The sequence below is a fragment of the Heteronotia binoei genome, chromosome 2 (genome assembly GCF_032191835.1).
Source record: "Heteronotia binoei isolate CCM8104 ecotype False Entrance Well chromosome 2, APGP_CSIRO_Hbin_v1, whole genome shotgun sequence".
NCBI lineage: Eukaryota > Metazoa > Chordata > Lepidosauria > Squamata > Gekkonidae > Heteronotia > Heteronotia binoei.
Window position 1 is genome coordinate 205,204,678 of NC_083224.1, and position 24,088 is coordinate 205,228,765.

The window sequence follows — 24,088 nt, forward strand, 5'->3', positions numbered from 1 at the left end:
ATGGGCCTGGTGAGGACAAGGGTCCTTGAAGCTCAGCTTTCCCTGTGCCCAGCCCACTAGGGGTTGTGCTTTACGAGCCAGGAGAGTTCCAGAATGAGGGGAAAACGGAGCATGTGAGCAACATCAAATTGTACTTGCTCGTGATGGTGTTGGATCTGGAGCATGACCGGGCAGGTCTCCTGGGTCACCGGATCAGAGGAGGTGCTCGTCGATGGCGTCGACCAGGGTCGGGGTGTCTTTGTCTTGCACTGGGACGAAGTGTTGCTTCACAAAGGCACATCAACGAAGCAGTGGGTGGCCCCAGAGTCGACCAGCGTAGACGAATCGCCAGCACCCGTCCGGCAAGCCGAGTGTGATCAGTACAAGGAATGGGCCCTGGCTGGTAACGTAGGATTCAGGGGACCCGGCTAGGTGCCCCAAGTCGGGGGGTCCACTCAGACTTGAGGCTGGTCTTTTACTGGTGGCGGTGGCACGGTACTCAGCTGGGTGCACTTGGCGGGGCAGCTGGAGGAGAAGTGCCCTGCCCTTCCACAGTACAGGCAGAGATTCTTTGAGCAGCACTATGCTTTTTCCTTGGGGGTGAGGCGCAGCTGTGCAACTGCGAGTTGCATGGGCTCGGGGTCGTCAGTCTCGGGACTGGTGTGCATTGGGGTTGTCACCATCGCTAGGCAGCGGGGCAGCTGAGAGGGATGGGTGCTGCTTCGCCCTAGGCAGCAGCTTTCCAGGCGGCCGTCGATGCGGACACACAGCGTGATTAGGCCTTGCAGTGTGGCTGGTCAGTCTACTTGAGCCAGCTCATCAAGGACTTTGTCAGACAGCGCCTCCATATACTGGTCCATGAGGGCAGCCTCATTCAAGGCCAGGTCTTGGGCCAGAAGTTTGAACTTGGTGGAGTACTGGGAAACTGAGTCCCTACCCTGCTTCTGGGTCCGGATCTTACGATTGGCAGCGGCTGCTTGCTGGGGGTTAGCAAAGGTTACTGCCGTATGATCCAGAAAGCCCTGGTAGTCAGTCAGCAGGGGCGATGGGGCTAGAAGCAAGGGGGTTGCCCATTTCGCTGCCTGCCCCTTTAAGAGGCTGACAATGAAGCATATCTTGATCTTGTCACTGGGGAAGTCTCTGGCACATAATTCAATATAGTTTGCACTGTGCCAGGAATGCAGGAAACTCCTTCACCTTCCCAGTGAACTTCTCTGTGGGAAGCACCGGGCATTTGGGTGGGGCAGTGACAATGGCTTGCTGCTTTACGAGCCAGGAGAGTTCCAGAATGAGGGGAAAACGGAGCATGTGAGCAACATCAAATTGTACTTGCTCGTGATGGTGTTGGATCTGGAGCATGACGGGGCAGGTCTCCTGGGTCACCGGATCAGAGGAGGTGCTCGTCGATGGCTTCGACCAGGGTCGGGGTGTCTTTGTCTTGCACTGGGACAAAGTGTTGCTTCACAAAGGCACATCAACGAAGCAATGGGTGGCCCCAGAGTCGACCAGCGTAGACGAATCGCCAGCACCCGTCCGGCAAGCCGAGTGTGATCAGTACGAGGAATGGGCCCTGGCTGGTAACGTAGGATTCAGGGGACCCGGCTAGGTGCCCCAAGTCGGGGGGTCCACTCAGACTTGGGGCTGGTCTTTTACTGGTGGCGGTGGCACGGTACTCAGCTGGGTGCACTTGGCGGGGCAGCTGGAGGAGAAGTGCCCTGCCCTTCCACAGTACAGGCAGAGATTCTTTGAGCAGCACTATGCTTTTTCCTTGGGGGTGAGGCGCAGCTGTGCAACTGCGAGTTGCATGGGCTCGGGGTCGTCAGTCTCGGGACTGGTGTGCATTGGGGTTGTCACCATCGCTAGGCAGCGGGGCAGCTGAGAGGGATGGGTGCTGCTTCGCCCTAGGCAGCAGCTTTCCAGGCGGCCGTCGATGCGCAATAAAACTGAATTACATAATTTGAGAATATGGAAACAAAAGGTATATATCCAGTAAATAGAAGATGGAAAATTAATTCAAACATTAAAAATACACTATTGCTTTTTATAAAAAGCCCTCTCGTGCAATTCCAATTCACTGAAATTTCCTATTTACTTTATATAAATTATTGAAATGTAAAGTATTAAAATACATCTGTATCCCATTCTCTTTATAAAAATGCCCCTTTGCACTCCTTCACATAGGTCCTGTGGTACTGTTTTTTTTTGATACCTAGCCTTCCTGCTGAAATCATTATCTGTACACATCCCAGATCAAACAAATTCCAGCTGCATTACTGCAATTGCTTTAAAATTATGTTTCGTGTGTTTTAATTGCCTATGAATGTATTTATGTTGTGTGGCCTAATGGCCTATTTTGTGTTGTGCCCACTTGCAGGGAGGGCAGAATATAAACTAGAAAAGATCAGATAAATTTAAAAAGAATTCTTCATGGTCTTAGTTAAACGTGGGCGTTCTGGCCACTACTTAATAGTGCTTTATGGACTAATAAAGCTTATTCCAGAAGCTTTTACTGATCGCGGGCCTTTGTCTACAAATGAAAGTTCTCTCTCATCCTAGAGAGGGAAGAGCGGCCCTATCTGTTCTCGTTACACGGAAACCGGAAGTGCAACGTCAGGCAACCGTTCTCTGTGGCCTCCGTGCGAACAACCTTCCCCAATAAAGCAGCGCGCACTACCTTTCGATTTGTGGGGAGAAAGAAAACGAAGGGTGTGTGTGTGTGAAAGAAGGAAAACAGCGGAACGAACGCCTGTTTTCAGCGCGAGACTATTTCTAGGCCTAGTACACCTATTGCTTGGGTTGCATCCGGGTACTTATGTATAACGGGCGCATGCGCCGCTCTCCTGTATTAGCGCGCCACTACATCTTGCCAGGGGCCTGTTGGTTGCTGAGTCTGCGCGTGCGTATCGGGCGCTTCCGACACGCCAGTCAATTCCTCGCATGCGCACAGAGGCAGTGGTAGCCATTTTGCGAGCCGCTTCAATCAGTCTTTCTGGTTAAAAAAAAAAAAGTAATCTCAACCCGAGCACTGTGCTCGCTTTTAATGGCGTCGGAGAAGGAGGTCGGACCCATTGCAGAGGCGACAATGCCCCTCAGCGGCGACGGCGCTTCAGAGAGCCCCGGGGGGGGGGCGGTCCTGTGGGGATAACGACGGTGCGGCGTCTCAGCGACTTGCGAGTCATCGATCTGAGAGCCGAGCTGAAGCGCCGCGGCCTGGACACCGGCGGGAATAAGAGCGTCCTCCTCGAGCAGCTGCAGAAGGTAAGCGTTTCACTGAGGGGGGCAGGGAGAAATCCTGGAATAAGGTGGGCAGCGTTAAGTTGGCTCTGCGCATGCGTGTCGCCTGAGGCTCGCCGCCCTGCGGTAAGTAGATGGCGCCTGCAGGGGGCGCTGTTGCGATCTGGGCGGTCTCGCGAGTCACGTGGGCGTGGGGGGCCTCTCGTGCCGCGCCGGTAATAAATAGCGTTTGTTTTTTATGTGTCCTCTTCTTAGAGGGCTCGTACTCTTTTTTATTTTTAAGTGTCCCTTCTCTTTTGTATTTTAAAAAACCTGATGAAAATGACCTGGTAATTAGCAGTGATCTCAGCTTAAAAAGGAGAGATCTTTAAAATGAGATTTGTCATAGCGATCACTTGTTTGACGTGTTCATTTAAGGGATCTCCTCTTTTTTACTTTCCAAAATATGGTAACATCCTATGAGATGTTTTTCTGCCTAGTAATTAGCCTAACACAAACCATAGCTACAATCTAGCATAAGTTAAACAGAATAGAATGCTTAAAGAGTAAAGGAACCTAGAAAAGAGACAAAACTGCTTCCCAACATCTGGGTAACATTAATCTTGGTGAGGAAGAAAAGAAAAAGCGCCATAAAACTACACTACATTTGAACACATTAAGAGCAGAGCTCTGTATCTGCTGACTTATTATAGCTGGCATAAAAGGAAAGATTGTGTGGCTGGTTTGCTAATTATGTGGGCTAAATGAAATCGCTATGATCAGAGGCCCTGGAAACGTTACATAATTAAATAGGGATTTGCCAGATTTATAGGTTAGGGTTACCAGCCTCCAGGTAGCACCTGTAGGTCCCCTATTAAAATTACAGTGATGAGTTCCCCAGAGAAAATGGCTGCTTTGAAGGGTAGACTTTATGTCATTTGCCTAGCATAATGTGTGAGGAGAGAATCAGGAGAGACCTCTGGAGAGAGATGCTTCCATGGAAGCCCATGGAGAGAGAGAAAGGGGTCAGAGAGCAGGTCCCAATTTAAGACAAAGTAGATAGCACCTGTGGAGAAACGCCATTTTAATCCATGTTGGTGCTTCATTGGGAGGGATCGCTAAACTGCCAAGCAGGCTTGGGCCTAGCCTTCCCCTCCTCCCCCCCTCCCTTCCAGAGCCAAACCAACAACTCTAGGGGGAAAGTCTCCTAGAGAGGCAGGAAGTTCTTTTGTTCTCTGCATGTGAGTTAGGAGGAAGAGTTTTTCAGTTTTGCAGCTGGCGCTCTGGAAGAGAGGTTGCTTGCCTGTGGACTCCTGCCTGTGGGGGAGGCCTGCTCAGGAAAATGAGGCCTCCAGGCAGTAAGACCAAGTAAGTCATCCAAAAAGGCAGGGCGTGTTTAGATCAGGGACAGTAAAATGCGTTTATAACACATTTTGTTTGTCAGGCTGTTTGCTGTACAGGTGCTGTGCTGTGCTAACTTTTTAAATGCAACTGTTTTTGTTTTGTTTTTCTTTCCCTTTCTTTTTCTCTTTTAAATAAATATTTTTTTGCTGTTTTAAATGCTGGCAGTCAAACTCTGTACCACATAGATCCCCAAACCGCTTTAGACCACGCTGTGTTAAGAAGGGGGCCCCAGGTGAAGGGGGGAAGGCATGCAGTTGGATAAGGTGCCAATCCTCCAGGGGTGCCCCAAAGAAGTGCTGAGGTCTCTGTGAAACCCAAGTGCAGGGTGGCAGAGGACCTTGAGGCCTGGCCTCACAGCTGGAGAGGGGGATTGGGAGTCCTGTTCCTCTCAATCTGAACCCCTAGACTGAGCAGGTGGTGGCAGTGAGCCCAAGGGGCAGGAGGAGAAATAGCTCCCTCCAGGAGTTGGCGACTCAATGGGGAGCTGACGGGACCGGGTCTGAAGGCAGAATCGGGCCGGTTCCGCCACAGCACCTATACACACTTAGAGTGTTGTAGGTCTCCCCAATGTCTGGGCATGCTGAATCACTCACTCCAACAGCTGGAAGTGTCTTTTTCATCATATTTCACAATTTGCCAGTGCAAGTTGATATTTATCTATTTACGTTGTAACCTGCTCTGAGCCTCACAATTGTGCGGAATAGAAATTGAACACATAACTAAATTGTACTCTCCTGAGGTCTCTCTTCACTCCCCCCCCCCTCCACAGGTTCTATCCCAGAAGTCTCCAGACATTTCCCTTCCAAGAGTCCTTTGGTCTGTGCTTTATCCCATTCTGTGGTTGGGGTCTTCCTCATATTTACGCCTTTGCAATAACCTTGAGAAAAAGGCTGCAGCAGTGTTTCCCATTTGCAGGGCCGTGACCCGGTACTGGGCCATGGAAGCATCAATACGGGTCACAAGCCCCACCCCCAGCAAAGCCTGAGCTCTGCTCTGCTTCCTTCCCCCATCTCTCTGTTGTGTAGAGAAAAGCTAGGCTTGAAGACTGATAATAATATAATAATAATAGATTTTATTTGTATCCCGCCCTCCCCGCCTAGGCGGCTCAGGGCGGCTAACAACATTTTATACATTTACAATTAATAGATAAAAACTTTGAATTTAACAATTAAAATTAAACATGTAAAAACCAGTTAATAGATTTAAAATACATCATTTAAGTTAATTTAAATTTAAATTTATCTGGCAGTAGTAATGGTTAGTTCTGTGACGCTGATTCTGCCAGTTTAAATAGTTCGATAGTAATGTAGATGGCGGATCCTTTATTCACAGCAGTTCAGCAGTCGATGTCGATATACGCTTGTTTGAAAAGGACGGTCTTGCAGGCCCTGTGGAACTGGTCAAGGTTCCGCAGGGCCCGCACTTCCTCCGGAAGCTGATTCCACAGAGCAGGGGCCGCAGCTGAAAAGGCCCGAGTTCTGGTGTTTTGGAGCTTGACCTCTCTCGGCCCAGGGATCGCCATTTTATTTTTTCCCACTGACCTCAGTGCCCTCTGGGGTTCATATGGGGAGAGACGGTCCCTTAGGTAGGCTGGTCCTCGGCCATATAAGGCTTTAAAGGTAATGACCAACACTTTGTACCGGACTCGGTATGTAATTGGCAGCCAGTGCAGTCCGCGCAGCCCCGGCCGTATGTGCTCCCATTTTGAGAGCCCCAACAATAGCCTGGCCGACGCGTTCTGATACAGGTTGCAAAGCCTGAGCTCCATTTGACTTCCTTCCCCAGTCTCTGTGTTGTGCAGAGAAAAGCTAGCCTTGAAGACTGACACAGGCTGCAAAGCCTGAGCTCCATTTGACTTCCTTCCTTCTCCCGTCTCTGTGTTGTGCAGAGGGGAGCTGGGCTGCGTCTCCTTCCTTCTCCCCTCCCTCCCAGTGTTTGAGAGAAAATATGGAGTCCACTGGCACTTTAGACCCATGTTGTGGATCCATGTTGGTGCCTCTTTGTATATTCCATTGGAGTAGGGGGCTGACAACCTTAGTTCTGAATTCATCATTAATAAGCAGGTTTCTAGTTTTGTCTGCTCTTTTCCATCACTATTTTAATACTTGAATTCTTTTTCTACTTCAATGTAGCTTACAACTTTTGCAGTGTAGTCACATGATGTAATAAAATTACAATGATGTTAAAATAATATCTGTAAGTGTGATGTATGCTATCAAATGTCTGAAGCTTTGTAAATCAGGAATGTCCAATTTAAATGTTATCATAAATAGTGCAGTTCTATTTGGACGTCTCCGTCATCATCCTGAATAGCCCTTAATGTTGCTCCCAGTAAATCCAAAAAGTGAGTACAATTATAGAACACTGCTGTGTGTGCTTGTGTGACATCACAAGCGAGCCAGTTTGATGTAGTGCAGGGGTGGCCAACGGTAGCTTTCCAGATGTTTTTTGCCTACAACCCCCCATCAGCCCCAGCCAGCATTTCCAATGGTTGGGGCTGATGGGAGTTGTAGGCAAAAACATCTGGAGAGCTACCCTTGGCCAACCCTGATGTAGTGGTTAAGTGTGCTGACTTTTGATTTCCCACTCCTCCCCACATGCAACTGCTGGATTGACCTTGGATCTATCATAACTCTCTCAGAGCTCTTCTGCTCAAGAGCAGCTATTGGAGAGCTCAGCCCCACCTACCTCACAGGGGGGGTCTGTTGTGAGGGGGGAAAGGAGATTGAAAACTGCTCTGAGACTTCTTTGGGTAATAAAGGGCGGGGTATAAATCCAGTCTCCTCCTCTTCTTTCTCCTCCCCATCCATTCTTTTTCTCACATGGAAGGTTTTGTGATAATTGGGCAAAATTAGCCACCTATACTCTTATCATGCCGCCTTATGATACATCCTTGAAGATCCTACCAATTAAAGCCTCTTTCTCAGATCAGAATTAGTTTCTAATAAAGATTTAAAGCTTAAAAAAATCTTCCTGGCTTTCACAGAACTGATGGTTTGCACAAATTTTCCTTCTCTTGATAGATAAAATGTTAGTTTTTTTTGAGCTGTTACATATTTCCAAATGTAAATCCGCCTCTCCTGCCCACCTGTGGCTTGAGATCTCCAGAAACCACATGATGCATCAGTGTTTTTGCTTTACAGGAGCAAGCCTTACAGGGTGGTTTGTGAAAGGAGTGGTGTGGCCCACATTGGAACGGAAAGAGTTGGTGTTTCACAAACTTGCTCTGGATTATGTTTGAATGTCATTTTGATCTGTCTTTTAGGCAATTGAGGAGGAAGGGGGAGATCCCGATGAGATTCCAGTGGTGTCTGAAACAACCATCAAGAAGACTCCCAAAAGAAATGGCAAAGGTATGCAAGGATATAAAGCACCTATGTTCACATGGTGCTGCTTTCTGCTTGTTTTGTTAAATAGAGGAGTGCCGGCCGATCTGTGTATTCCCCCAAACGTGGAAGCAGTGAGCGCTTTCTGAGACGCTTCTTAGGCAGCCTAATCTGTCTGTAAAACTGCAGCTGCTCTGTGTACATTTTAGTCTCAAACCTGCTTCTCACCATGTTAGTGAAAGTCACTTTAACTTAGTTTTCACAAGCAGCAGGTGAGGATGTCCATGCTGCAGCACTTGAGGTTGCTGACTTCACTGGTTCATCTTTGTGGCTTCTGTGGAGTCTCACATGGGACTATGTCTCTGCAGCCCTGCCACTAGGGGGTGTTAGTGAGCTCTAAAAAGAAACTTCTAGACCAATTTCGCACTAGAGCTTTAATCCTGGTTTAACTCTGTCCCCAAACTGACATTCTACACTGGAATCATAGAATCAGAAAAACCAACTCTATGACTCCATGATTCTATGTTTTTAGTGTAGAATGTCAGCTTGGGAACAGGGCTAAACCAGGATTAAAAGTCTAGTGTGAAATCAGTCCTAGTGTCCTGAGAGTGCTCCCCTTTTCTGCATCACTGTGAGTTTCCTGCCCAAAAGATCACATAATGTGGGTTGAGCAACCACTCTCACCTCAGTTCTCTTTTTGTCGCACAAAGAGAATGTGAATTGTGAACTCTGTTGTGAGGTGAATTCCTGTCTGGATTCCCTTCCTATCTCTCTTTGAAAATGGCCTCATTTAAGAAATGCTCTGAATGTGGACCCAAGATGGCCCATTCCTCCTGCCTATTCTGTCTGGGAGAAGTGCACAACACCATCTCCTGCCTGGCCTGAGTCAGGATGACTCCCAAGGTGAGAGAGAGCTGTGCTGTGTGTCTCCTATTGGAGAAAGCACTCAGTGCACTAGAGGCTTTACCTCAGAAACATCCAGGGGAAAAGCCCAAAGCCCCCCTGTCATGACAGTTTCTCATACTGTGGAGGCCTCCAGTGTTGCTCTGGTGGGTTTTGGGACCCCAGCAAAAAAGGTCAAAAAGACCTGCAAATATAAAAGCCATGAATGATGGAGTTCGCTCTTGCCATGTCGCTGCAGTGTGCCCTGAAGCTGTTGTACACCCTCACCCAGACATCATTGTTCACTGTCCCTGAGTGCAACGGATTGACGCTCCATTTCTTGGGCTCCATTTCTTGCGGGGAAGAGGAGGAACATACATCTATTGAATAAATAGAGTGGTTCAGCGGAGTGATTTTTAAATTGTCATATCTTCTGTTTGTAAGAACAATTGAACTCTGATCCTGTTTGTTTTTAGTTTGCATAGGCCACAAAGAGTAATTTTATGAATGTGTGCTCTGCTTTAGCGTCTAATTACAGTGATCTTTCTAGGACGTAGGCCAGAAGAAGAGGGCATTGAAGATAATGGCCTCGAAGAAGATTTTGGAGATGGACAGGTATGACTGACCCAGTACTGAAGCTGCAGTCACAATTCTGCATCCTGAGTCCTGACTACTGTCATATCTGCTCTTTTTTTCTTTTTGCAGGAGGATATTGAAACAAGTTTGGATAACTTGCAGGATGTTGACATGATGGATATTAGTGTGTTAGATGAAGCCGAAATAGATAACTGCAGTGCAGTAGAGTGTCGAACAGCTGGCAGTGCCGATAGTGGGCTTGACTCCTTCTCTGGCAGTAAAGGAAATGCTGGAGCAGGAAGGAGAGAACATCCACAGCAGCTTGCAGGATGCCCTGCAGGTGACATGGAGGCACCTCCACAATTGCCAGGCATTAAAGAAGACCCGAGAGAAATACCAGTAGCAGTGGTATGCATCTCTATTCAAATGTGCGGAATCAGATCAATAATCACAGTAACCTTTTAAATTTTTTTCAAAATAGAAAATATAATGGGGGTATGTGTCTAAAATAAACACCAGCTGATTCTCCCCTAAAAATGCCTATAATAATACCATTTTTGCCTAAAACCTGAAAAAGTTAAATGCATGAATCATAAACATTGTCTGTAGTAACCAGAACTCAGAAATCTCATTTTTAAATAGTTGAATGTTGGGGTTTTTTTGCCTTGTGCATTCCTACTCATTCACCTTTTTTATGTATGTTCATGTTCAACTGGACTGCAGCTGCATTTTTTCCTTTGTCAAGCCCTGGGGTGTTTTGTTACAAACACTAGCCTTGTTCCCTGTCTGAGCTCATTGGAATCAGGCTGTGCCCAAATATTATGTGAGAGCCAGCTTAACCATTGTATATTGTGCAGTTGTAATTATTTGTGTTTATGATATTTAGTATGTCTTTCTCACTGAGACTCAAGATGGATTACATGGCGTTAAGTTGATGCGATCAATAGTGGATTTCAAAATCTGATTTCTAAGTTAAATATTTAGGGGTGGCCCCATTCTGTCTCCCCTAACCCCCCCCCCCCCCCCCAGCATTTTAATTCTAGTTTGTGAATCATTTCCACCTGCCTGAGATCTCAGGAGGGAATGCAAAGTTATTGCTTTTAGAACTAGATTTGGAAAACCAAATTTGAATGTGCCCTTAAAAAATCACCTTTTGGAGATTTTTTTTTTCATCCTAAATCTGCAGCCAATTCTGAGCAAGCATTTGCTATTTTTGTGAAGTTGTTTGTTACACAGTTTGACTAGGCTGGCTGTTGTGGCAAGATACGTTCATAGTGCCAGGCTATCATCTGTACCTATGGTTTTCATTCTGTGTGACAGGGAACTCTGAAGGTCCTTGGAAGATTATTGGTGGCATTTTGGTAAGAAGTACGATTTGTAGTACTTACAGACTCATCTGCAGTGTGCTAAGTTCTGAAGGCGTATTGTGTGCAAGAGTGGGCACATCAGCAGGCTCTCTAGTATGAAATGGCGCATTGAACTCATTGTGAAGGCTCCTTCCCTGAGCAGAGTCTATTGGTCGGCAGGCCCTTTCATCCACCAGTGAAGGCAGGACTTGTAAACACTTGAGACTTCCCCACTGGAGGGGATCACTCCCTATTTTGGAAATTCTGCAACTGTGGGAATTTTTCTTCACCCAGGCTAAAAAGACCTGCCTTGGCCCAAGCTAAAAAGGGTTGCAGACTTGTGGCGTGGGATTACACTAATTATGCGAAATACACAGCACTATCCTAGGTCTGGATGTCCTGTCATACTTGAAAAGAACCAGCCTATGTGGTGTAAGCCTCGTGTTTTGGTTCATCTCAGACTGTCCAGCCATTCACATTCCATGACAGGGCACTCAATAACAGTCTTCTGGTCCACACAAATGGGTCTTGCGCTGCCTCCATTACACCACTTATTGCAGCCCCCTCCTGCTGAAAGAAGTCTTTTTTTTAAAACAAATTTTTATTATTCTGTAATATATTATATTAATATTAAGATTCAATACCAGTACATTGCATTTTCCACCTCCCTCCCCCTCTTTTCGTGACTTCCACCGGTGCATTTTAATTGATGTACTAAAAAGTACTAAAAAAAATAAAAGGTAATCTTAGCATTTTTAGAATCTGCATAAAGAAAAGAAACTTATAACTCTAATAAAATAAAATAAGAAAAAGAATCATTTACTACAATTATACTCCTTTAGTCATTATCATAAAAGCAAGATTGAAAAAGTATATATTTCCATAGTCTCATTTTTAACTATAAAAAGGGTCCATTTACAATTCCACAAACCTTCAACTGTTGTCAAAAATCACCAAATGTCCCTTAACTTTCCACTGTTTTTCAGCATATTTCTGAATTTTCCCCACTCATTTCTAAATTTCTCTACATCATATTCTTTTAAGATTCTGGTAAGCTTGTCCATTTCACTCCAATGCATAACTTTCATAATCCAATCCCACTTTTCTGGTATTTTGTCTTGCTTCCGTGCAGCTGAAAGCATGTACCAGATTATTGTTCTATCTTGTTTTGGAAATTTCTCCATTTGTAATCCCAAACAGAAAGACTTCTGGTGCCTTCTTGATGTTATAGTCCAAAATTTTTGAAATCTCTTGCTGAATCATTCGCCAAAATTGCTTTGCCATTTCACAAGTCCACCACATATGGCAGAAAGAGCCTTCATGTTTTTTACATTTCCAACATCTATCTGACACCTGATTGATCATTTTTGACAGTTTCTTAGGTGTCATATGCCACCTATATAGCATTTTTCTTTAATATTATAACATGTCGATATCCTCATAGAGTTCTTCCATAAGTACTCCCATTGTTCCATCTGTATTTCTTTATATTTATCGCCCATTTTATCATTTGAGATTTAACTACTTCATCTTCTGTAGACCATTTCAACAATAATTTATAAATTCTTGAAATCAATTTTTCGCTATCGCCAAACTGCATTCTTTCCGGTTCTGTTTGTTCTTGTCTTACTCCATCATTTTTAATACCCCGTTCAAGCAAACTCTTGATTTGTTGTAATTGAAACCAATTATACTTATATTCCAATTCTTCTACTGATTTTAATTCCACCTTACTGCCATGTATTTTTAACAATTTTTTATATGATAACCATGTCTCCTCTTTAATGTTCGAATATAACTTTATTACTTCTTTTGGCACAATCCATAGCATTTCCTCTCATCCCCAAATCTTTTATATTTCAACCAGGTTTTTAACAAATTACTTCTTATATAATGATGTAAGAAGAAGCTATCCATCTTGCTTTTCCCATAACACAGATATGCCTGCCAACGAAAAATGTTTCCATGGCCTTCTAATGTTAATAAATTTCTATTTAGTAATGTCATCCATTCCCTAATCGATACCAAACAAACTGCATCATGGTATAACTTTAGATCTGGTAGTTGAAAGCCTCCCCTCTCTTTTGCGTCGGTCAAAATTTTCATTTTAATTCTCGGTTTCTTACCAGCCCATATAAATTCTGAAAGTTTCCTTTGCCATTTATTAAATTGCTTATTATCCTTCACTATTGGAATCGTTTGAAACAAAAACATAATTTTTGGTAACACATTCATTTTGATTGCTGAGATTCTGCCCAGAATAGACAAGTTCAACTTATTCCACTTTAATAAATCTCTCATCAGTTTTCCGCCAGAGCTTCTCATAATTATTTTTATACAAGTCAATGTTTTTTGTTGTTTCTATACCTAAATATTTTACTTTAGAGGTCACTTCACACTTTGTTAGACTTTGTAGTTCTTTCTGTTTAGTCTTTGACATATTTTTACACAAAATTTTTGACTTCTCTTTATTTATATAGAAGCCTGCCATCTCTCCATATTCTTGTATCTTTTGAAGCAGCAACAGTGTAACTTGAGTTGGATTTTCATTTATAAACATTACATCATCTGCAAACGCTCTGTATTTATAAGAAAAAACTTTCAATTTCAGTCCCTCTATCTCTTTATCGTCTTGGATTCGCATAAGCAATATCTCTAAAGTCATTATAAATATCAATGGAGATAGAGGGCAACCTTGTCTCATTCCTTGTCTGATTATCATTTTCTCTGCATTTATACAGAGTCTTGCTTGTTGTTCCGTAGCTTTCACCATTCTTACAAAATCGTTTCCCAATCTCAGTTTCTCCACTTCAAACATATAGTCCCAGTGCACATTATCAAATGCTTTCTCTGCATCTGCAAAGAATAATGCTACTTTTTCAGGATGTTTCTCATAATATTCTATAATATCTGTTACCGTTCTAATATTGTCTCTAATTTGCCTCCTGGGAAGAAACCCTGCTTGCTCTTCTTTAATAAAATTATTCAAATGCTGTTTTAGGTGTTCTGCTAATATTCTGGCATATATTTTGCAATCATTGTTAAGTAATGAAATTGGTCTATAATTTTTTACGTTCGTGGAATCTCTATCTTCTTTCGGTATCAACGAAATTACTGCTTCTTTCCAAGTAGGTATTTTCCCATCATAATATTCATCAATTTCTGAAGTTTTGGTAGTAGGGCCTCCATGAGGACTTTATAAAATTTTGCTGTAAACCATCTGGACCGGGTGCTTTCCCCAATTTTATTGAATTAATTGCCGCCTCTATTTCTTCCTTTCCGATTGGTTCATTTAATACCTTCTCCATATTTTCAGTTAAGGGGTTTACATTAATTTTCTGTAAATATGCATTAATTTTTTCCTTGACCACTGCATGACTTTTAAACAACTTGGCATAATATTTATAAAATTCTCTTTTAATTCCTTCCTGGTCGACAATTTCCTTGTCCCCCAAAATAATTATATTAATAATTTTATTCTCCCTTTTTCTTTTCATTTGCCAGGCCAGGTATTTTCCAGGTTTATTCGCACCTTCAAAAGATTTTTGTTGAAACCTTTTTAGATTCCATTCCACTTCTTTGTTTAAAAAATGTCTCAGTTGACTTTGTAATATTGTAATCTCCCTTATAATTTTCTTTTTCCCCAGTCTCTTTTTGAGCTCCTTCTCCTTCTTTCCAATCTCTTTTTGCAAGTCTATCATTTGTTTATCTTTGGCTTTTTTATCTTTATTATTCAATGTAATTAGGATGCCCCTCATTACTACTTTATATGCATCCCACACAGTTTGAAATTCAATGTCCTTATTTTCATTTATTTGAAAGAAAGATTTAGTCTCCTTTTCCAGAGACTCTACTACCCCCTTTTCCTGCAGCAAATCTTCATTTATCCACCATCTTAAAGTCTTTTTTATGGGCTTTGCAGACTACATTAATGGATTGTGGTCTGCCCCTATTTTAGGAAGAATCTCTATTTTTGTTGTTGTAAGTCCCAGATTTTTTGTAATCCATAACATATCGATTCTTGAGAAAGAATTATGTCTTGCTGAAAAGAAAGTATAGTCCCATACTTTAGGGTTAAATTCCCGCCATATATCCACCAGACTTTCCTTTTTAACTAGTTCAAAAAATGACTTTGGTAGTTTTCCTTCATTATTTTTTCCCCCAGATCTGTCCAAAATATTTTTAACCGTTCCATTAAAGTCTTCCATTAGCATAATTTGCTCATATGTCACTTGATCTAGTTGTTGCATAATATCCTTAAAGAAAGAGTCTTTTGCTCCATTTGGGGCATACATTCCCAATAACAAAGTTCTTTTATGGTTCAGCATCACTTCCACCACAATAAATCTACCATCGTCATCTTTAAAAATCAGCTTTGGGTCTATCAAAGATTTCAGGCTTTCACGGCTGGTAACATCATTAGGGTTTGTAGAATCTTTCGGGCTCAAGTGCCGTGTTCTACTGGAGAACACGGCACTTAAGCCCGAAAGATTCTACAAACCCTAATGAGATTTGGGTCTAATTCTTACTTCACATAAAAAAACCACACCTTTTTTCATAGAAGTAACTGGTTTCATCAGCCAGTGAACAAAATTCCACACCTAGTTGCTTATTCAATAAAAAAATTGTAATCCATTTGTTTGATATGTACTTCTTGTAGACAAATTATGTTACATTTTTGCTTCCCAATCCAATGAAAAGTTGCCCTTCTTTTTTGTGGTGAATCAAGTCCATTTATGTTCCAAGATATTACCGTAGCTTTCGGACCATAAGACGCACCCCCCCCCCCAAAAAAAAGTGGGGGGAAAAGTGTGTGCATCTTATGGAGCGAAGGGACAATAGGACGTACCTTCCTCCGGGGGGGGGGGGGGCGATCCGCTGCCTCTGATCCCGGTGCTTCCCCCACGCCTGCCTGCCTGGCTCCAGCTCTGCTTCCAGCAAGCGCTGGGATCGCTCCACGCTGCCCCCACCGCAAACCCAGCGCTTCGCGAGGGCCAGCTGCAGAGGGGGCGGCGTGCTTCCTCCGTGCCTGTCTGCCTGGCTCCAACTCTGACGCTTACAGCAAGCGCCAGGATTGCTCCCTGTGTGTATCTGTAAATTGCAAGCCTACTTTTGAATTATTGATGTTCACAATAGAAATTCCACGGTCAGTGCTTTGTGTCCTAGGACCCAGGGGAAAGCATGAAATGGCTGGGCATTATGAGCTTTTGAACATAAGTGCTTTGTGTGCTGGTTAAGAACATGTGAAGGCACCATAGACTGAGGGCTATGTGTTTATCTATAAAACTGTAATCTTCCCCAGAAAAATAACTGCAACTCCTATGGGGCAGTGCAAGAATAGAGAAACAGCCAGCATAGTGATCATTATCAGCCTACTATTTGGGAAGCCTGGGTTCAAATCTGCGGTCTACACAGGAAATGTGCTGGACACACACTCTCAGTGTAATCCATCTCACTGTGGATTGTGATTATTCCTCATCTAAACTGTTCCCATCACTTTTCTATTGAGAAAGACTGGAACTCAGGGGGCGAACTCAGTTGCACCCAGGACAGCCCTAACAAAACAAGCTTAACAACACAGAGAGAGAGAATAGCAAGGCAAAAAGCTCATTCCTGCAATAAAACTGTGTTAAAGTTCTCATGGATGTTTTCTGCATTTCTCCAGTGGGATTGAGGCAGTTGATCAAAGCAGCCTCTGTGCTTTCCCCTCCCTTTTCCCCAAGGGAGGAGGAGGGAGTAGAAGCCTCAGCCAGTATATGGGCTTGGTTCTGTAACTCTACTGTTTGATTAAGAGAACCAGGCTGTATCAGTTGCATAGCAGAGCTACAGAGCAAAGCCTGTCCATTGACTGAAGCTTCTCCATCCTCCTCCTTTCGGGAGAAGGGAGGGGAGAAGAGGGAAAGAGCAGAGGCTGTTTTGATCAGCTGCATCACAGGGAGAAATACAAAAATGGCAACCAGAGGAAGCAGGCGAGGGAGAAGGAAGCAGAGGGCCATTTGCTGGTGGGCCTGATTGGAGCCTTTTGGGGGACGGATTAGGCCTGCAGGCCACACATTTAACATCCCTGCTCTAAAACATACTATACTTGTGTGGATAGCATACCACTTAATAGATTCAAGTGGTTAGCCATGTTGGTCTGGAGCAATAGAACAAAGTTTGAGTCCAGTGGCACCTTTAAGAATAGCAAGTTAAATTCTGGGTATAAGTTTTTGTGTGCATGCACACCTCTTAAGATATGAAGAAGTGTGCATGCACATGAAAGCTTATACGCAGCATAGCACTTGAGTAACAATACGGTATTCATTATGGTACTGTTGTGGCAGTTAATGGGGTCCAACCCTACAATTCCAATTGATAAAGCACGCCTTTGTGAGCAGCCACAAGAAGCTAGAATCTTGCTTTCCCACTGTTGTTTGTTTTAACTGTATTATCTGAATCGACAAACCACTGTGGCAGCTGCTTTTGTACCTCCAGGGTCCCTGCACAGGTATTGTGAGCAAAAGGAAATGTGAACAGGCAAGTGACTCTGAGCTGTGACTTGCTTGAACATTTGAAAGCCTAACTCTCTGCTTAGTGCAAATCATGGTTCGTTGTTAGTTCCAGAGGGGTGTGATGGTTTGGTGTGATGAGTGAATTGAGTTAATGAGAGAAAAACTCAGTGCTGGTAGGGGGAGAAGGAGCAGATGATGAAGCAGGTGTCCAGAGCTGCAGTCCTATGCATGCTTACGTGTGACTAAGCTATTGAACAAAATAGGATTTGTTTCTGAGTAAATAGATATAGGATTGCGCCATATATCAATCTGGAGAGAACGTGTCCTGTTCAGACTTCGTTATGGGCAAGGTCTGTAGGGATCAGGAGTGGCCAAACTTGCTTAATGTGTGAGCCACATAGAATAAATGTCAGATTTTTGAGAGCTGCAAGACATGAACAAATATTGCACATGTCTTTATTAAAACTCTTAATACTTTGCACGGAAAGATAAAAGTACATATCCATGCACTTTACAGCATGACCATATTAGAAGACTTTTTAAAAAGCAAAAGCAGGGAATAAGACCAGCATAGGAAAGGTTATGGAATTATTTTTGGGCATCAGTGTGAGAAAGAAACACACATGTACCGTATAAATCATTGGCTATCATTTTCATCGTTATGCATCTCTCTTTGCCTTCATACCAAGGTTAGTAAATATAGCTCCTATAAGAGCTGTGAAACTGAGGGGGAACCCTGCACTGCCCTCTCTAATTCCATCCCTCTATCTAGTGGCTCCCTTGGCTTTCGCACTGTCTTTCCCCGCTCTCAGTATCTGGGCGACCTCTGTGGTGAAGAGCTGACAAGCCTATTTCCCTCCTTCCCTGCTTCACACATGGGTTAGAGCTCAGAGACTGAGACTGCCTTAAGTTCCTCCTTGAACTCCAGGGGCAGCACAGTATGCATGTGGCTCCCAAGCCACAGTTTGGCTGCCTCCTGGTTGAGACTGTGCTGAGGGCAAGCAAAACTACCTCCTCCCCCAAATTTTGTATCAAGAGGATTCTTCTTTGTGCAGAGGTGCTACAGGCTCAGAGAAATGTTATCAAAGTTCCTTGCTACTTTTCTTCATTTCCCTGTCATCTTCCACTTCATTTATTGCTTTTTAAAAAAACACTATGCTGTCTGTTAAGCAAAATGTTGGTTTAATTCAAGCTTCTTTCAGGATAAGGGGTTGTAATAAGGCACCGAAAATCTTATCCTTCATTCTGACTTGTCTTTCCTTGACAGCCATCTGTTACAATTGCTTGTTTTTCTTTCAGGTTGAAGGTGAAGATGCTAGAAGTGCCATGGAGCTGGGACCCTCTGATTTCATCAGTGAAAAGGTAAAATTGTTTTTAAAAGTTGGTTTCCCAATAATTCTGAAAAGCTGCTGAAACAACGGTTGGAAAGTTTATGATGCACGAAGACACTGACTTGCAACCTACTCACTTGCAGCTGCTAGAATGGCTTTGGGTTAGTCATAACTCTCGCAAGAGTTGTCCTTGGAAGGGTGGCTTTCTGTGAGAGCTCTCTCAGCCCCACCAACCTCACAGGGTGTCTGTTGTGGGGGAAGAAGATAAAGGAGATTGTAAGCTGCTCTGAGACTCTGATTCAGAGAGAAGGGTGGGGTATAAATCTAGGTGGGTAGTATGTTAGAGCAGCAGCAGCATTGGTCAGAATGCGCTTGCCTATGTAGTAGCCAGGAGTGGGCCCAGCAGGAGATGTGAGCAGAGCCTGATTTAGTGGATAGTTGGCCTCCACTCTTGGCAGTGGTGGGCGTGTAGGATTTCTGCATATATTTGGAGTGATGCACATCTGGCTGTTAGTATCTCCTCTGTGATAAAGGGAACACAGATGGAAATTGGCTAGGGATGGCCATTCGCTCATAGAAGCATAAGTTGTGCCTAGTTGGTTAGTTATCCGTGTCAGCATGTCTGACTTTGAAAGCAGGCAGCACTTGAAGGCTGCAATCTGAATTGGGGATGATTTCCATCTATGTTTCCTGAGGCCAGAGGGATGGTTCCCTCTTCTAACCTGGTTCGTGTGCTGGCTCCACTTCCTGCCCCAGCTTCACCTCTCTTCTTTAGTCTCTGTCTGCTTCTTCCACAGCTCCTTCTTTGCCTTCTTTCTCTGCTTCCCTTTCTGGCACATCTCCTGGGGGATGGGGAGATGACTTTTTTAGATGGCAGTTGGAGTAACTCCCCAAAATGGTGCCTGAACTGTCTCCCCATGCATGTCCATATAGACATATTGCTCTTGGTGTTTTTGGTTTCTCCCCTTGCCCCTTTCTCCCTCCCCCCTAAAAAAAGCTAGGATTTTTGTTCAAACCTAGTTTCCTTTGATTTTTCTGAGCTGTTGATTGTGCAGATTTTTTTAAAAATTGCATGGGGCCAGATTTTGACCACTAAGATGTAATGATGTTTGAATATAAATGCAGTGAATAAATCTGCATCAACATTTTTTACTGTTGTTTCACATCAGTTTACAGCTCACTTCTAACCATTGCTGCAAATACAGATGTCCCTCAGTGCTGAATGTGGCAAGACAGTGTTACAGCTTTTGCTTTGGTCATAATTATAATTTATACATTTTTAAATATCTTTATAAATGATTTGGATGAAGGAATAGAGGCAATGCTTATTACATTTGCAGTTGATGAATAAAATGAAAGGGTTTACAAATGCCGTCAAACACAGACAGGATACAGGATGATTTTGACAAGCTGGGAAACTGGGCTAAAACAAAAATAGTAAATTTTAACAGGGATAAATGCAAAGTTCTGCATTTAGGTAGGAAAAAAACCAATGCATGGTTATAGGATGGGGGAGACTCGTCTTGGCAGTAGTTTGTGCAAAAAGGATCTAGGGTTCTTAGTGGATCATACACTGTACATGAGTCAACAGTGTGATGCGGTGGCTAAAAAGGCAAATGCAATTTTGGGCTGTATCAGCAGAAGTCTAGTGTCCAGATCACATGAAGTTAAAAAAGCCAGTGTGATTTTGGGCTGTATCAACAGAAATATAGTGTCCAGATGAGGCAAAGTGATCACCTTATTCTGCTCGCATTAGAGCTCACCTAGAGTATTGTGTTCAGTTTTGGGCAGCACAATTTAAGAAGGATATAGCCAAACTGGAGCATATCCAGAGGAGGTAGCAAAGATGGTGAGGGGTCTGGACACCCAGTCCTATGAGGAAAGGCTGAGGGAGCTGGGTATGTTTTGCCTGGACAAATGACTGAGCGGTGATATGATCACCATCTTCAAGTACTTGAAGGGCTGTCATATAGAAGATGATACAGAGTTGTTTTCTGTTGTTCCAGAAGGTTGGACCAGAATCAGTGGGTTGAAATTACATCACGAGAGTTTTTGACTAAACATTAGGAAGAACTTCTTGCCAGGTTCCTCAGTGGAACAGGCTTCCTTGGGAGATGGTGGGTTCTCCCTTCTTTGGAGGTTTTTAACAGAGGCTAGATGGGCATCTGACAGCAGTGCTGATTCTGTTTTACTTGGGGAGTTCATAAGAAGGAGGACAGGAAGAGTTGCATCAGTTATTAGTTCTTGTGGCCCCTTCTCACATGCCTAGGGAAGTGCTGTTTTCCACTTTGGGGGTCAGTCAGCAATTTTTCTCCTGGCCAGTTTTGCTAGGGATCTTGGACAGTCTTTTTTTTAAAAAAACTATCTTCTGGGCATGGGACTGAGTGTGTGTGCAGGGGGCAGATACTTGTGAATTTCCTACATTGTACAGGGGGTTGGACTAAATGACCCTGGAGGTCCCGTCTAACTCTGTGATTCTATGATTCTGTGGAATAAACTGGAGCTAACCTACATGCGCTTGTTATAGGCCACTTTCTATGCAAAAGGGAAGTGGAGACTGCCAGAGCCCAGTGCAGACTTTACAAGCTCAGCTTTCTCTATTCTACCATGCAAAGGTTAAACTGGCAGTAGACTGCAGGCAAAGAAGGGAGTGGAAGCTCCGCAGCAGGCCGTGGCACCCTTGTGTTCTAGATGTGGACCATGCCACTTGTTAGCCCCTGTTCTTTGTGAGACTTTTAATTTCCTCCCCACAGGAGCACATGGCTATAAAGAGTGCGCAGTTGATGAAGGTTTGGATGACTTGACAGGAAGTCTGGGGTGGCTTTACAAGACTTGGTTGAATATGGTTGTCCTTGTTATTTCAAAACAGAAAATGGAAAATGTACCTTCAGGTTGTGAAGTGTGCAGGTGATTAATGTTGGCTAAGAAACCACAATAGAACATTGTCTCTGTAGTTACAGTTCCTAAAATATGGGGATTGGTGTTCTGTAATTATAGAGACCATGAGCCTTGCTTTATACCTCACCTTGGCCACAGTCTCACTGGGTGGCATTCACCAAGCTGTTATTCTCTTGTTGTCAATGCCCTCCCCCCATCTTTGATATGGGGGTATTAACCCTGATCTCTTACAGCTGGGCTACTAGAAGAAATTAAAGGGCTTTTGAAACACGATAAGCTTTTTATGAGCCAAATACTTGCATTATTGTCAAATATTTCACTAGAGGTGTGCAATCAGAAACTGTTACCCTGATAAAATGCCTGATGTTTGTGGATCAAATGTCTTTTTGCAGTACATCCTCCTGATGATTCCTGATTCTGATAATTTCACTCCCAATAATATCGTAAGGTTGGAAAGGCCACAGGAGCAGTGAAAAAGGAAGGGGCATGCCCTGTGGTGCTTTGGCCCTTTAAAATTTAAAGGGTCAAAGCACCTACAGACAATTTAAAGGGCCACTGTTATCTGTGGGTGGATGAGACCCAGTCTCCTGCCCACTGGAAATAATGGTACTTGGAGGTTCAAAAGGTCAATATACTCTGGGTGAGTGAGTGATTCTTTTTCTTTCCTTGATCCTGCTGAATCTGGGTGGGTGGCAGGACTTCCAAATTATCTTTTTTAATTTCCTTGGGTAACTTCATACAGCATATGACTACTGTTTTCACTAAATTTGGGAGTACTGTTCCAGCATTTATTAAAACAAAACATTTTCCCAATGTGACTTTGCAGAATGGTAATGGCACCTTCAGTTTTAAACAAAAGCAATAATTATGCCATTCCCAATTTTTCAGTAAGGAGTTAAAGTGATTTTTTTAAAGTGTATACTTACTTGAGGGCATTTTTTGACTCCTTCAACTTTTATTTTCTCCTGACATCTCATCATGAGATGGGGTAACATATTTTTTCTTTTTTTAACTACTAGGAATTGGAAAAATTTCCTCTGGAATCAGGTACTGTTGCTTAAAGACATGCTGGGCCCCCTCATTTTACCTCCCCCCATGTGTTTTTCATGGATAAAATCCTTTTAGTTGCGTAAAATATTTGGTTTTATTCCATTAATTACTATGGTATATTCTAAATGGTGCACGGTCCAGCAGTCTTGCACACGCAGCCCCCAAAAGCCACAGAGATTGGAAATCTGGTCATATCAGCAGATCTGCTACAGCATACTCCGTCTTGCATGAGGCAAATCTTTGGTGAGAAATGAGCAATTTGCTTGCTTCCTCAAATTGGCTGATGAGCTGCCCTTCAGAAGAGCAGTTCTGCATGTAGAGCAGGTCTTGTGATACGATCTAGTACCTTGAGTCTGTAAACTAAGACTAGAGAAGGACAGTTCAGTCTAAAGCAGAGAGTAGGGAACAAAAACAGGAATCGAAGACAGAAGAGAGGTTCATCACGAAAATTGTGCTTTCTGGACTGCAAACGTATTCTTGTTCCATCTGAAGCTGGTCTGGTTTTGATGTTTGGACTGATTCATCTTAAAGGAGTTCAGTAAAATCTGGAATCTGCACTGTTAAAAGGACTATATAAACATCCTGGACTTTGAAGCTAGAGTGCAGAAGAAAGAAAAAGCTGAGAATGCTACCTGAAGACAGTGAAAAAACCCCCACAAGCCAGGAACATCGTGCATAAAAGGTGTTTTAAGCCGTTTTCTTCTTTCTTTCAGACAGTGCTCTGCTAGGCATGTTAGTCTGCAGTGAGCTTAGGCGTGTGAATGTGATGTACGCAAGGGTTTTCCAATCTCTGTGTGGCATTAGACTGGCAGCCATGCCTGTTCCGCACTTGTCTTTGCTGTGGTCTACAGAAGATGAAGTAGTTAAATCTCAAATGATAAAATGGGCGATAAATATAAATAAAGAAATACAGATGGAACAATGGGAGTACTTATGGAAGAACTCTATGAGGATATCGACATGTTATAATATTAAAGAAAAATGCTATATAGGTGGCATATGACACCTAAGAAACTGTCAAAAATGATCAATCAGGTGTCAGATAGATGTTGGAAATGTAAAAAACATGAAGGCTCTTTCTGCCATATGTGGTGGACTTGTGAAATGGCAAAGCAATTTTGGCGAATGATTCAGCAAGAGATTTCAAAAATTTTGGACTATAACATCAAGAAGGCACCAGAAGTCTTTCTGTTTGGGATTACAAATGGAGAAATTTCCAAAACAAGATAGAACAATAATCTGGTACATGCTTTCAGCTGCACGGAAGCAAGACAAAATACCAGAAAAGTGGGATTGGATTATGAAAGTTATGCATTGGAGTGAAATGGACAAGCTTACCAGAATCTTAAAAGAATATGATGTAGAGAAATTTAGAAATGAGTGGGGAAAATTCAGAAATATGCTGAAAAACAGTGGAAAGTTAAGGGACATTTGGTGATTTTTGACAACAGTTGAAGGTTTGTGGAATTGTAAATGGACCCTTTTTATAGTTAAAAATGAGACTATGGAAATATATACTTTTTCAATCTTGCTTTTATGATAATGACTAAAGGAGTATAATTGTAGTAAATGATTCTTTTTCTTATTTTATT

The 24,088-nt window shown here is 43.2% G+C and overlaps 1 protein-coding gene across 1 annotated transcript; it reads left to right on the forward strand.

Annotated features, from left to right (window-relative positions):
- LOC132567481 (uncharacterized) lies at positions 1-23,140 on the forward strand. Its single transcript, XM_060233157.1, has 9 exons — positions 1-9; positions 175-387; positions 1,349-1,533; positions 2,988-3,237; positions 7,862-7,949; positions 9,355-9,419; positions 9,510-9,788; positions 18,517-18,579; positions 22,466-23,140. Exons 1-9 carry the CDS (start codon positions 1-3, stop codon positions 22,505-22,507), a joined length of 1,194 nt encoding a protein of 397 aa, XP_060089140.1. The 3' UTR covers positions 22,508-23,140.
- The last annotated feature ends 948 nt before the right edge of the window (positions 23,141-24,088 follow it).

Bases quoted from the DNA above. Each gene is read 5' to 3' on its own strand.
- LOC132567481 (XM_060233157.1), top strand. The intron at 9,420-9,509 runs GTATGACTGACC...TTCTTTTTGCAG, and splicing joins AAGATTTTGGAGATGGACAG to GAGGATATTGAAACAAGTTT. The intron at 18,580-22,465 runs GTAAAATTGTTT...TTTAACTACTAG, and splicing joins CTGATTTCATCAGTGAAAAG to GAATTGGAAAAATTTCCTCT.